General features: G+C 37.3%; 1 protein-coding gene across 2 annotated transcripts in view; it reads left to right on the top strand.

Moving 5' to 3' along the window:
* The window catches only part of LOC122735442 (RING finger protein 151-like), a 46,129-nt gene extending 34,741 nt beyond the window's left edge, over positions 1–11,388 (top strand). For both annotated transcript variants that reach the window (XM_043976989.1, XM_043976990.1), the window contains 2 exons: positions 305–548; positions 10,853–11,388. In XM_043976989.1, the coding sequence (XP_043832924.1) occupies positions 305–532 (228 nt within the window). In that variant the 3' untranslated portion in view covers positions 533–548; positions 10,853–11,388. The remainder of the gene's footprint in view (positions 1–304; positions 549–10,852) is intronic.
* Positions 11,389–15,134: the final 3,746 nt, after the last annotated feature.

Below are 15,134 nucleotides of genomic sequence, written 5' to 3'. Positions count from 1 at the left end.
TCACACAGCTAGTAAGTGTTAAGTGTCTGAGGCCGGATTTGAACTCAGGTACTCCTGACTCCAGGGCCGGTGCTCTATCCACTGCGCCATCTAGCTGCCCCCCAACAATGCTTTTCTTAAACAATAAAATAGATTAATCAAAATAATCTCTTAAAGTTAGGAAAGACTTATTTGTATCATTAGAGTCAGGACAAAATGAATTGATTCTTAACATTCAGTGTGTTGTAACTATAAATATAAATCTGCCATTCCCTAAATTTAATACCAAGATTTCTGTTGATATTTTTTTGTTCTATTCATTAAGAGTCAGATATCCCAAATGATGTCCAGTGTGCAGTCTCTCATAGGAACTGAGAGAGAGCTCCGTCAGGAGATAGAACAGACAGAGCTGAAAAGACAGGAGTTAATGGAACTTCTGAAGAGCCTACAGGTCTGTAGGTTAACAACTGCAGATGGAAATGAGAGATCAACCAGCTTCCACTCTTTGACACGACTGGAAAGTATGAAAAAAAAACAAAAAACAGGGAGGTGACAATCATCTAAAGAAGGTATTGCTTCTTGATTAGAGCCTTGACTCCAATTTTCCTTCCCTTTACCTATCTCAAATTTAGTGGAAGACCTTGATATCAAATCTAGACTTTTTAGCCTATAATAAGGAAAAAATAACATTAAACTGCTTTCTAAAAAGAGTCTTCCTTTCTACCCCAATCTTTGCCCTCAATACATGTTTATGTTTCCCCAGCCTGCTACACATCTATCATCACATTCATCTTCGCCCTCACGTAAACCACATTCAAGGATGATCAGACCTTTCTTCTGATCATCATCTTTTAAATATTTAAATTCTATGAACCAGATGTCTGAAATTCTACTCTCCAGCCACGACCTCTTAACCTTCAATATTTTCTTTGCCTCACTGCACTAAACCTATGCTTGGCCTGCACCATGACCTCCAGTCCCTCAACCCCTCCCTGTTCTTCTAGCTTATCACTCCTACTCTGGCCTCCTTTCCCTCCATCTATATCTGATCTTTTTGACAATCCACTATTAGCTACCCTTGAATTTCTTTCCCCATTATCTTTTCAGACTCTAACCCTGCTTTTGCAATTATTTGTATGCTACTGAAAATCCCTTGAAAAAGATTAAGGGGAACTATGCTTATGAGATTCACTATATGATTGTTTTCTATCACCTCATGTGGACCTTTACTATCACACAACAATGCTTTTATTCTTCCCTGGATATCAAATAGCACAATGGCTGTTTCTCCTTCTCTTCTCGCAAACCTCCTATACCACCACATCCTCCTTTACCTGAACAGAGCACCTCACTTCTCCCTTAATATGTCTAAGAATTCTTCCTCTTCATCCCCTGTTCTCTCTTGCCCCAATCTCTGATAAAAAGGTAGGCATTCTCTTAACAAGGCTAACCCTTCTACTTTTGCTCTTCATCCTTTCTTCTCATGTCTAGGCCCCTCTAAGTTTCAGTTTCTCTTTATCCACTGGTTCCTTCCTACCAAGCATTTCCCATCCTTCAAAAACCTTTATTTGACCCTGTTATTCCCTCTAGTTATTATTCTACACCTCTTTTTCCTTTCATGAACCCCTAAAAAATATTGCCTATACTCAGTGCCTTTACTTATTTCTCATTTAGTTCTTAATCCATGTTATTCTATTGTCCCCTCTACTTGACTATTTTTTCTTTCCTAAGTTAGCAGTGATCTCTCAATCCTGATTCCATTGCCCTTTTATCAATCCCCCGTCTTCTAGGCCTCTTAGTAGCTTTTGACATTGTCAACCACCTGTTTACTTTCTTTCTCTTTGCTTCCATGATTTCTCTTAGGTCTCTTTACCTCTGACCATTCTTCAGTAACCTTTGCTAGATTATCATCATGCTCCCACCCCCTAAGTATATCCAGGTTCTAGCCTGTGCCATCTTCTCTTCTCTAGATACCCTCTATTGATGATCTCATCAGATCCAGTGGCTTTAATTATCATCTCCAATGCTGATGTCTCCCACATTTCTATTTCAAACCCTAACCTCTCTGATGAACTCCAGTTCTCATGCTACTTACTATAACTACCTGTTGGACATCTCTACCTAAATGTCTAATAAGCATTTCAAATTCAACATAAACAAAATGGAATTCATACTTTCCCCTAAGCCCATCCCTGCCTCTCTCACCCTTCTTCCATCCTTCCTTTACACAGCTATCAAATAGATATTACTAAAATAAAATAAAAATCTGACCATAGCATCCCCTCCTGAAAAGTTTTACTGAAAATTTCCTGTTGCCTATAGGATAAAACACAATATTCTTAATTTGTCATCTAAAGCCTTCCACACGCTGGTTCCCATCATCCTTTCCAGCTTTATTTCATATCTCCTTCATAAACTCCATATTAGGCAAATTAGCCTGTTAGTTCTTTCCTATACACAACCTTCCATCTTCCATCTTCCATCTCTCTTCTTTTGTGCAGGTGGCCTTTATCATGTCTAGAATACTCTTTTCTCACCTCTACTTCCTAAAACCCCTGGATTCCCTTAAAGCCCAGCTGAGGTGGTCCTCCTACAGGAGGCCTTTAATCATCCCATCATTTATTACTATTCTCTCCCTTTTAAAATTAAATTATTTTGTAGTCCTTATATTTAATTATTTGTGTACAAGGCATATGCTGTTCATAGAATGTAAGCTTCTTAGAGGACAGGGACTCTTTGATTTTAGTCTTCATTAATACAAGGCTAGGGCCTTGTACACATTAGGCACTTAATAGAGATTTGTTAAGATAATTTGAAACTTTTACAAAAGTTTTTATTTTCCTCTTTTGTTATCATTACAGGTGGGAAATTTAAATCATTGATTCTTGGTATGAAGGTTTCACTGAATTCTTAGAGAGTGCACTAAGGAAGGACAAGGCCTGTCAGGTCCTGCCAGTCTGAAAAGGCTTTGAGTATAGGGGAGCTAAATTGGGAAAGGCTCATGGCCAGGGTTGCCACAGTATGTTAAAAATGGTGACTATAGCAACTCCAAAAGCTTCTGCCACCTAGATCTGTAGTTTGTATCAGTGAAGGGAGTGCCCCTGCCAACAGTATTATAGATGTGTGAAGTATTATGTGTGTAAAATACACATAAGTATATTTTGAACTTAAGAAGCATTTGCTAGTGAAGAATATATTTTAAATCTAGCCAATCAAATGTACCCAAAGTAAAGTGCCATTTAATGGCCTCTCATTTGTATGTTTAGAAATAAACTGAACTTTACTTAACTTCTTATATGTCGTTATGCTGTCAAAAACAAGGATCCACTAAAAAATTGTTGGATTTGAGAATAGGAGTGGCCTTTATAGATCATCTAATACAACTAGTAGAGGGATGCCTGTATAGAGAGCATGCTGTCTAAAACATATTCACAGGTCTGATTTTGTTGGGGGGGGGGGAGATTTAACTGTACTCATAGCATATTAAATTTTGCAGGGTTACTTTTGTTTTTGTTGTTTATTTTTTAATTCTTATTGCAGGACACAATGAAATGGAGAGATTACAAAGAATTCCTCTGTTCCCTGGGTATTCTATGTAATGAAACTAGGGAAAAGGTAAAATAGGAAATAGATATTATTTCAGTTTGATGGCCGTTCATTTTGAATCATAGAAACACAGAAACTCAGGGTACATGTAGCCTAACAGACCTAGGTAAGAATTTTCTCCACAGTCCACCTGACAAGGAAGTACTCGGCCATTGATTGCTTTCTAGTGAAGAGGAACCCACTTGCATTTAGAGCAGCCCATCCCCTTTGGGATAGCTCTGATTAATACGAAGTTCTCCACTGTATATCAAGCCTATGATCTCCCTCTGCTTTTGCTCATAGTTTTATCCTTTAGGTCCAAACAAAGCAAGTCAGGGGCAGCTAGGTGGTGCAGTGGATAAAGCACTGGCCCTGGATTCAGAAGGACTTGAGTTCAAAGCCAGCCTCAGACACTTGACACTTACTAGCTGTGTGACCCTGGGCTAGTCACTTAACCCCCCATTGCCCTGCCAAAAAAAAACAAAACAAAAAAACCCCACCCAAACAAACAAAGCAAGTCTAATCCATCCTCCACATGATAGTACTTAAGATACTTGAAAACAAGCAAACTGTCTACCCTGTCTTTTCTTTTCCAAATTAAACAGCCCCAGTTCCTTTACTTTCTCTATATGTGCTATAGGTTAGAGGTCCATCAACATTTTGGTTGCACCTCTCCAGATACTCTATAGCTACTTACTGTCCTTCATAAATTTGATGCCTAGACCTGAAAACGATGTGGTCAGACCAAGGCGGAGTCATTATACTGGACACTAGTTTTCATTATTGTAGTCTAAGACATAGTACGTCTCCAGCATATACTGGCTGTGTGTGACCACAAACCTGAGCTTGCACCTAGAAGCACCCAAGTGTCATGTTGGATAGCATAATAACAACACCTACTACCTCCCAGAATTGTAGTGAGAATTAGAATAAGATTAAATATATGTAAATATTTTTGCAATCTTCAGAGTATTACATTAATGTTAGCTGTTAACTACCAGTTCACTATAAGCCTAAAAAGCTTTTATCTGCATTGGTGGGAATTTCTACACTAGGAATTCCACACATTGATGAAATTCCAGATTGTGACCCTTCAGTAAAAATAGGATTCAGTTATTCTGGCTGTCATATCAAATTGTTGAAGACTCCATATGTTATAGTGAATAGAGAGCTGGCCTGGGAATCAGGAATATCTGAGTTAAACTTCCACCTACAGCCCATGCTGGCTTTATGATCCTGGGCAAATTACTTAATCTCTCAGTAGATGAGACCGTATCTAAGACTTAAGTTGCAAAGCAAGTATTTCCTCACAAGGATTTACCTCTACCAGTTAAACCACAGGTCCAAATTTTTTTTTTTAATCATACTGCGGCCTCATTGAGCTTGCAATCCATAAAACCCTCCAGATCTTTATTAGGTCTATACATGCTGTCTATAAACACACTTCCATTCCTAACCCCATACCATACTGGTGAAACAGGGTGATTGCATTTATCCAACTTATTAGATTTGATAACATTGTTAACTGTACCTTTATGCACATTGTTGATAAAATAGGTTTAAATAGCAGAGGAAGGCTGAGTACAGGCCTTTGGAGCACACTGCCTAGATGTCCACATTAATGGGTTCAAACCCACCTAAATCATACTAACATCTAGCCTAGAGGCATCACGTCCACAAGAATAGTATAAAGCATATTGTTCAAGTGATTTGCCACGATATGGCCAAAATAGAACTACAACACTCCCCTGATCTGGTAACTGTCAAAAATGGGAAGAATTTACCTGCCATTAACTATAGTTGAAGAAGTAGGCACTTTGCGATCACTTTTTCCTTTCTTAGTTGTCCTTAGTTAACTATCCTTTTAATAATATGTTGTAAAATATTTCCAGGAATCCAAGTCAAGCTTTTTGAATTCTACTTTGAAGGTATCCTCTTCTCCATTTTCTGAAAATCAGAACATTTTTACTTTTCTAGGCCTGAGGCATCTTTCCTGTTTACCATGACCTTGCAGTGTTCATTGGGAGTGGTACAGCAATCACATCCACCAGGTTGTCTGTTGACCTGAGTTGTTGATCTGAACCTGGTGATTTGATCTTACCAAAGACAGCTCTTTTTAGGACAGATCACTAATGATATTGGGATCCCTGTTAGCCATTTTTGTTCTCTGTTTTTCAATTCAAAGATCATTTTCCTTCCCAGAGAAAACAGAAGGAAATTAAGAGTTGAGCAGCACTATCATCTAAATCATACTTCTTTGCCAGGATTTTGATGTTTTCCATGGTTATTTCTGTGGTTCTGTGCATATGTTCACATGGTCTGTAGTGTGCTACGGTGAAAATACTGTCTCTCTTTACTGATCTCCACCATCCTTCCCTCTTTGGCTCCTGGATTTATTCAATGAGTCTGTTTTTGCAGTAGGCTCTTCTACTCTCCTCCCTTTTACCTCTTCCCTCTTCCCCTGCCCCCAAGAAAAATTTTACTTGTCCTGTTTTTTAATATAAAGTATACCCTTTCAGAATCACATTACAGTCATGGGTCCCCCCCCACCAAGTTTCAGTGATACTTGTGATGTGAAATTTGCTTTCTTCCATTAGGATCTCTAATTCATTCAAAATATGTTACCCATTATTTTGTAATTTTCTATGTAGAAATCCAAGACTAGATTTTTTTTCCCTTTGATTTCATTTCCTACGAATTTCTGGATAGCTCTACTGATATTTTTCTTCCTATTCATGCTTCTCAAACTTTTTGATCTCAGAACCTCTTTATACTCTTAAAAATTATTTAGGATCCCTCCAAAAAGCTTTTTTTATATGAATTATATCCTTTTTTTTTTTGGTGAGGCAATTGGGGTTAAGCAAAATTAATTATATCTTGATATTTACTATATTAGTTATTAAGATGTCTGAACATTATTATGAAAAATAGTTCTGATGTTGAGGATCCCATGAAAAGGTCTCAAGATCCTGATGTGGTGGTAATGCTGTTTCTAAGTTGGTGGATATATTTAGGCATATTTTACCCATCTTCCTTCTTTTTCAGTTTAAAGTCCTTTTAGTATGATTTGTAGGGCTCCAAGTAAATACATCTTTGCTTTTATTGAAGTTATTGATAAAAATACTTCAACGCTAAGCACAGATTTTGGAGGTACTGCAATAGCAACTTACTGTCATGTGAACATTGAACCATTAACAGCTACTCCTTGAATTTGGCTATCCAACCAGTTCTGAATCCACTAATTATTGTTACTGCCTGGCCTACATTTCTCTCTTTTCTCCACAAAAATGGTAGATATTTCATCAAAAAACCTAGGTTAAGCTAAATCCACATTATTCCCATCATCTGCTCTTTTAGTAATCCTGTCAAAAAGCAAACGAAGCTCATTTGTTAGTTATCACCCCCCCCGCCCCCCGCTTTTGACTCAAACCCAATCTCTTCTTTAGTCTTCCTTTTCTCCCACTATACCCAAATCCTTTGCATTGTCCTCAGTTCCTCTTGCCAGCACCAGCTCACTCTGAGCTTTAACATTCTTGTTTTTACAGGACCATGCCATGCTTTTCTTATATCCACCTGCAGTTATATAGCCTTGCTTGCATCTTCTGTATAATTATTTTTTAAACTAAATTTGTAAATGGGAGCCCATCAGACTCTTCAGACAAGTTTTTTTTATCTGGATATATTTCTTTGTGTTTTCAGAATTTCTTGAAACACTACTGTTTCTCTTGAGATAATATCTACTATAGAATTTTAATCCAGCAAATGTCTGGATAATTGATATCTCTCGCTTCTACTTTATCATGCCTTTGTGTGTGGCTTGTGATCTGCTTCCCAGGCTCATCTGTTTCCTCTCTGGTGATCTACACTCCACTGATAAAATCTCTTCTTTATTCCTTCACTCATCTTCACTTAAAAGGTTCCATACTTTTTTCTTCTAATTCCAGGATTTCCTCATTTATTTGTACCTCTTTAATATTGCCTTTTGTATTTTCTTTGAATGAAGTGTACCCATCCAAAGACATTTTAGTCATAGTTTTTATCCCAATAAGTCTCAGTGATTTCTGAGATTAAATTTGCCTTTTTGTATGAGAACCTCTAGTTCTTGTTATCTAAACTGACAGTACTTGTATGTATAGTCAATTAGTCAATAAGCATTAAACACCTATTATGTGCAGGCACTCTTCTAAACTCTGGGTTTACAAAGAAAGGCAAAAGAAGATTCCTGCTGTAAGGGAGCTCATGGCATAGTGGGAGAGACAGTATACAAACAGCTATGTACAGATAAGCTATATAACAGGATCAAGTGGAGGTAGTCAATAGAGGGAAGGCACTAGCATTGAAGGGGATCAGAACAGGTTTCTTGGATTAGAGGGGGTTTTAACTGGGACTTGAAAGAAGCCTGGAGGTAAAGACGAGAAGGGAGAGACTTCCAGGTAATAGAGACAGCTAGTAAGAATGGAGGATGAATTGTACTGGGGAAGAGACTTATGGCAGGCCGACCAACCAGCAGGCAATTGCCATAGTGCGGACATAAATTGATGAGGGCCTTTTAACAGTGTGGTGGCAGTGTGAGAGGAAAGAAGAGAGAATATGAGAGAGGTGTTTTGATGGTAAAACTGACAGGCCTTGGCAATATAATGGAGGAGGGGTAAGAAAGTGAGTTGTGAGGGAGTTCACCTAAATTGCAAGGCTGGGTGACTGGATGTTGGCTCCCTTAAAAGTAATAGGAAAGTTAAGAAGAGAGAAGGTTGGGGAAGGGGAGGAGGGGGAGATGAGTTCAACTTTGGATATGTTGAGTCCAAGATGTCTATAAGATTTTCAGTTAGAGCTGTCCAATAGACAGTTGAAGATGTTAAATCAGAGATAAAGAAAAGAAATTAAAGATAAGACAAATAGATTTGAGAATCACTAGCATGGAAATGATAAAAGGATAAGACCTGTTGATTACCAAATGGAATATTATAAAGGGAAGAGAGAGGACAAAACAGTCCAGGACAGAGCCCTGGAGGACATCCACAGTTAGCAGCTGAGAGCTGGGCAGACGGAAAAGAATCAGGATAAAGTAATGTCACAAAACCCTAGACAAAGTATCACGGAAAGAGACTGCAGAGAAATCAAGAATAAGGACTGAGAAAAGGCCATTAAGAAGTCATTAATAACTTTGAATGAGATCAGAACACAGACTGAAGAGTTACAAGGAAAGAGGAAAGGAAGTAGAGACATTAATTGTAAGTGGATTTCTCAAGTTTATCCACAAAAGGGATAAGAGATATGGAACAATAGCTAGCGGGGATGGATGGACTGATGAAGTTTTTTGATGGTGGAGACATGGACATGATTGCAAGACAGTAGGAAGAATGAGATTGAAGAAGTGGAGATGATAGGGTAATGTGCTGGAGAAGATGGGGTGGAATGGGGTCACTTGTCCATGTAGAGAGGTTTGCCTTAGCAAGGAAAAGGGACATCTTTTTATGAGACAGATGAAAAAGGAGATAATGGTCAAAAACATCTGACTGATGTGAGATGGAGTGTTCATAAGAAGAGGAAGCTCTTGGGGGCAGCTAGGTGGCACAGTGGATAGAGCACCGGGCCTGAAATCAGGAGTACCTGAGTTCAAATCCAGCCTCAGACACTTGACACTTACTAGTTGTGTGACCCTGGGCAAGTCACTTAACCCCAATTACCTCACCAAAAAAAAAAGAAGAGAAAGCTCTGAGCAAATGGCCTCAATTTTTTTTCAGTGAAATAAGATAAGGTTTTCACCTGAGGGAGGAGGGGAATGCTAAGGGAGTTTTGAGGAGAGGTGAATCCTTGAGTTTTGTCCCCTATTTGCTTCTAGATGCCTCACATGCTATTCCTCTTTGACTGTAGATATTCTTTAGGATATCTGCTTGGAGAATAGGGATGGGGAATAGAATCGTTTTCCCCAGTTCTTATAATTTAAAGCCTTTTTGATTAAATTTGCAAAACAATCAGTAAATACATTCTTATCACCACTTATTAGATGCAGTCCATCTCTGGTCAGGAATGTGTCCTCTATACTTTAAGCCAAGATGTGGAAATCCAAGTCTCATTCTCTAACACTTATCTTCTTTTTCTTTCTTCTTTCTTTCTTTCTTTTTTTTGGTGAGGCAATATGGGGTTAAGTAACTTGCCCAGTCACACAGCTAGTAAGTGTCAAGTGACTGAGGCCAGATTTGAACTCAGGTCCTCCTGAATCCAGGGCCAGTGCTTTATCCACTGCATCACCTAGCTGCTCCACATTTATCTTCTTAAGCAGCTGTTCACTTCCCAGATCAACTTGTGTTTTCTGTATTCCTTGTGTCCCAGTAGTCTAAAGTTGACTTGCTTAAGACTTCATAATCATTGGCAATAGTTTTTTTAGGTTACTTCTTGCAGTGTCATTTCTGTCCACTTAAATGCATCAGAAATAGTTGTCATCTCTTTCTATATGTCTTAGGAAGTTTTCTCTTGTGTCTCGGACACAAGGCTGCAAAACACCTGTGACTTCCCTATTTTAGTTATCAGGTTGACAACAGTCTGTTTCAATACCCTTGTGCAAGGAGTACACTAACTCCTCTTTGATTCTTCTACTAACCCTTACTGGATGAGTTCACCCTGATAGCTTCTATGGCTCTACTACATCTTTGGGAAAATGAGCAGCATCTAGCTCTGTCCTCTTCAGCAACAACCTTGAATATGTCCATCTCTATATAGTACAGCTCTCTTTATCCTTCCCTTTGTGTCACACTCCTTCCTTTTCCACAATCCTGACAAGGGTCAAGTTTCCCGTTTCCTACTTCAGACCACTTTTTCCCTCACAAAAGCTTGCTTCTATTTCCTTTAGAACATTTCATCATCCTCTGACTACCTAGAGCTTAAAGAAGCATTCTTCGAGATCTTTTTTCTCCAGGAAAGAAATTGGTCTACACATAAAACACAGATAGTCCACTAACTATTGCAGAAATAGACATTCATACTCAGTAACTGTACAATTTTCCCATCTCTTCATAAAGATCTATATTTGCAGCATTCTTTTTTTAACTACTTGTGGGTGTTTACTCCTCTTTATTAAATACCTGGTTAAAACTTTTAGAGCAAATTATCACCTCCTGGAATGCTACACAAGCTCACTGTGTACTTGGCTGTTTTACGTTAGAATAGATCCATTCTGAACTCAGCCTTAGTATAGATTTTTTTTTAAACTATTCTGAATCTTCTGGGCAAAAATAAAATCTGCTTCTATCTATACAGTTACCCCATACTTTTATATTTTGTTTCTGGACAGGTGCTGCACAATTCTTCAACCTAGGAACATCCATAATGGATCTGTCACCTTATTGCAGTCATATGGACTTTGTAATCATTTGCTTCTAAATGTAGCACTTAATCGTAATTGCTATGCTATATTGAGTCATTAACTCTAAAAATTTTTGAACTGTGCTGCTACTTAGAAATAGAGTTACTTCAGACACTTTACTGCATTAAATTATTCTCTATATTTTCATGTTTAGATTTACATTTTAAGTACTTTTATCCCAAATGGAAATTATATTTAAAAAACTGTCTACATCACTGTTTTAAAGACATGTACTATGCCATAGAATATGTGCCTTTTAACATATGGATTTGTCAGGCAAGTTTCTATATCACTTGCATAATCAGTTACACTTAACTAGGTAAACTTAATAGGAAAATATTCACTATTTGATTAACAAAATAGGGCTTTATGAAACTAATGATACTTATCATCTTTGAATATGCTGCATTGCTATGATTAATTTGCCTTTATAATAGTCTTCCAAATAAATCTTTCTTTATAAATTAATTGTCTAAAATCATTTTTTCCTTTTTCAAAAAGTTTATTCTACATTGAGAAAAAACTTATGATAAAATGGAAGAAATAGGCCTCTGTAAAAGTGAAAGCTAGAGATAGAAAATATTAATTTGGAATATTTTATCTAAGAAAAAACTTAGATTCAAGGTTATCAGTTAAATTTTGTAGTTATTGAAAGCTAGGGACTTATTTGGGGGGGAAGGTATGTGGGGAAAAGTGAACTAATGATTTTCATTTTTTCCATAAAAAATAAAAATAATAACTCACAACTGTTTCTTACTATTAAAGAAATCAGACATACACACTTACCTTTTTACTTTTAAGTGTCAAACTTTACTCACGGACTTACTGCAGTTCCCATGCCGGAAGCTCAGAGGCTGGACTCTTCCCTAGCTTCATTCCACCCTCATCAGCACAGGATCTTTCACCTGCTCCACTTCTACCTTGGACTGATTGGTCCATGCTCCTTAAATCCCACAGGCTCACCACCTTGATGCTGGGTTAAGTGCAGACACCCAGTTGTCTTTGTCCAGTGTGGTTCAGAACTCCGGAGCCTCTGCCTGCCTCCCCAGGGCCTGGGATTACAGGCATGTGCCAGCACACCCAGATGACACTTCCTTTCATACAGTAACTAGAGTCAGAGAATTAACATTTGATGTCTTTAATAGCATCATAACTAGTTACAAAAGATCATATGAAATTATATGAAATCGTTTACACTCAAGTCACATTATGTATTTAAAATACATTAACAATCAATCAGGAGGCAGCATGGTACAGTGGAAAGAAAACAGATTTGGAGTCAGAGGACCTGGATTCAAATCCCAACTTGGCTACTTACTACCTGAATAACCTTGAGCAAGTCAGATCACTTGGACTAGATGGCCTCTAATGTCTCTAAATCTGATCCCATAATTCCATGTCTAAAAAAACACACCAGTACTGAAGTAATACATCTGTTGGCAAACTGTCTTGGCCTCGTTAACAGCAACACAGCCTAACTCTAGTTAACACACGGAATTTGCTCTAAGGTAGGGTCACTCTGGACTTCACCTAAAATAGGGGTTTTTTTAAAATACCAGAATGATCTCTTTTCATCTATACTGGTAACAAAGAACTTCTCAGGCTCCAGTGTACAGAGAATGGGCATATAATCTAAACTGATTATTTCAGTGGTCTTTATGTATCTTTAATTTCAAAATACAGGCACAAATCATAATCAGTTCTTTTTATGAATGCCAAGTTATGAATGTCAATAAGCATTGGAACAAGTTTCATTATTGTCTTACTTTTTCTGCATGCTTAGTTAATTCACAAAAGGTTCTTTTTTTAATCTAATTGAATTTTTAAAAATAAGATCATTAATTCCAAAATGCATTAAAACCTTCAGAATTTATGAATTATTTATAAAAGATTATGGCTTACAGTAGCTTCTTGTTAGTGAATCCTTGCTTACGCATCCTAAGGGGGATCATGGTTCTAAAGATTTACTCTAGAAAAGGGGTTATTCTTAACCTTTTCTGTCACACAGACCCTTCTCAGAATATTTTTAAATGCATAAAGTATATAGGATTATAAAAGAAACCTATTATGCTGAAATAATATTTTTTCCCATCTAAGTTCACCCTGCTTTAGAAAGGACTCAGAGAATATAATTCTGTCATAAGTTTGCCCCAAGATCATTTTTTAAATTGTTGGGGTAGATCCTAGAAATGAACCCTAGAGTAATTAGGCTTCCTAGTATCTTGCCAAACCCCAGAATGAAATAAGTGCCCTATATCTATCTTAATAGAAAGCTATACCCTGACAACTCCCAAAGCTTCTTTTCAGTACATAAGGAAAAGCAAGGAAGCCACTTAATACTTGGCAAATACAGTCTATTAATTCAATAACTACTTATAAACTTTTTAAATCATACAAAAAAGAAATGGCCCTCTTACTCTCACCTAATTCAGTTTTACCAACCTCAGTCTTTCTGTCTTAGAAGGAAAATACTTTTCAGTTCAACACCTAAAAGTTTATATATATATATGTTTTCGTATGGTGAGCTAGAGTAACCACAAGCAGAGTAAACAGAAATAACACTTCCAGAACACCATGTTAACATGAATCACAACAGCTAAGCTCCTACAAAACATGAAATACCAGTCATAGCTTGAATATAGCCATCAAAAGCAAACTCAAAGCAGTGCCTGGCACATAATAAATGCCTCTTGACTGACTAAAACTCCACTTTAGAAACCTTAAGACACAGAGGTCTTCCCACAACCCACCCACCCCATCACTCCCCACAAAACAAAAACATTCTTCCCATTGCTGCAAATGGAATAAAAACACAAATCAAAAATATTTTATGTACAGAAATTAAAGAAACCTATCATACCTAAAGCTTTGTTATCAAAAATTGGTCTTCTAGTCAGTCTTCTGCTAAGACTTTTATATTGTAAAGCAATAATCCATATTCCATATGGAGCAAAAACTTGAAAGTACAATATACAGGTGAAAATCTTACAAAAATGCTAACATTTCACCTGATCCAGACCGAAAAGGAACTGCTCTCATTTACAGTCATAGGTATATAACCATGAACAAATAATTTTTAAAAAATGAAGATTCCCCTGAAAATCACTTGGCAAAAAATTACAAAATTGTTAAGACTAGATTCATGACTAATTGCTTTATAGAATCTCATTATTGGAAGGCACCTCAGAGACTATCTAGTGTAACTTTTATCTTAAAAATAATAACCTTTACAGTACACCCAAGGATGTATTGCTTTTAGAATTCCAGTAAAGAGAGAATCTATTGTCATTCAGAAGGTTTTCCCTGTATTGAGCAAAAATCTGACTCTACAACTTCTACTGTTCATTCTGTTTTACCCTTTGGTGCCAAACAAGATAAATCTAATACCTCCCTCCATATGATAATATCCAAATATTTTAGCACATATGTAGTATTTCTCCTAAGTCTTATCTTTTCCAGATTTAGCATCCCCAGACCCTTCCACTAGTCCTCATATAGCATTTGGCTAAACCTGAGCAGACTCAATTTATTTCTCAGGTAGGCCTTAATCTCTTCATCTGGATTTTTAAAATAAAAGGTTTTTAATTTAATTTCAAATTTTAAAAATAAAATTTCTGAAAACTTTACTGTGTTGATATAGATCCTACCTCTGGTGCCTCAACATGATGTCAAAAGGTAACCCTGGATTTTGCAGGCTAGAGCAGTCCTATCAATCAAGCTGGAAAGTTTAATTGCCAATCTGCTATGCTGACCAGCTTAGTTAGAACTGAAGATGGTCAGCATAAAAAGGCTATCTGCTAGGTCAGTTTTTTAACCCTGAATCTATGAACTTGTTTGTTTTTATATTTGATAACAATTTCAGTATAACTGCTTCTTTTATATTCCCACGTATCTAAGTTATGCATTTAAAAGCATTATTTGGAGTGTTCTGTAGGATTCACCAGACTGCCAGAGGAATCCAGGAAGAGGAACACCATAAAGGTTAAGAACCCCTGTTCTAGGGGATACTTCATTAAAAATGATTACTGGGGCAGCTAGGTGGTGCAGTGGATAAAGCACCGGCCTTGAATTCAGGAGGACCTGAGTTCAAATCCGGCCTCAGACACTTGACACTTACTAGCTGTGTGACCCTGGGCAAGTCAACCCCCATTGCCCTGCTCCCCCCAAAAAATGATTACTAAGGGCTAGAGTGGGTTGTGACCTGTTATTG

The sequence above is a fragment of the Dromiciops gliroides genome, chromosome 1, assembly GCF_019393635.1.
Source record: "Dromiciops gliroides isolate mDroGli1 chromosome 1, mDroGli1.pri, whole genome shotgun sequence".
In the NCBI taxonomy this organism is placed as follows: Eukaryota; Metazoa; Chordata; class Mammalia; order Microbiotheria; family Microbiotheriidae; genus Dromiciops; species Dromiciops gliroides.
This window is presented reverse-complemented; position numbering and strand designations above follow the sequence as displayed.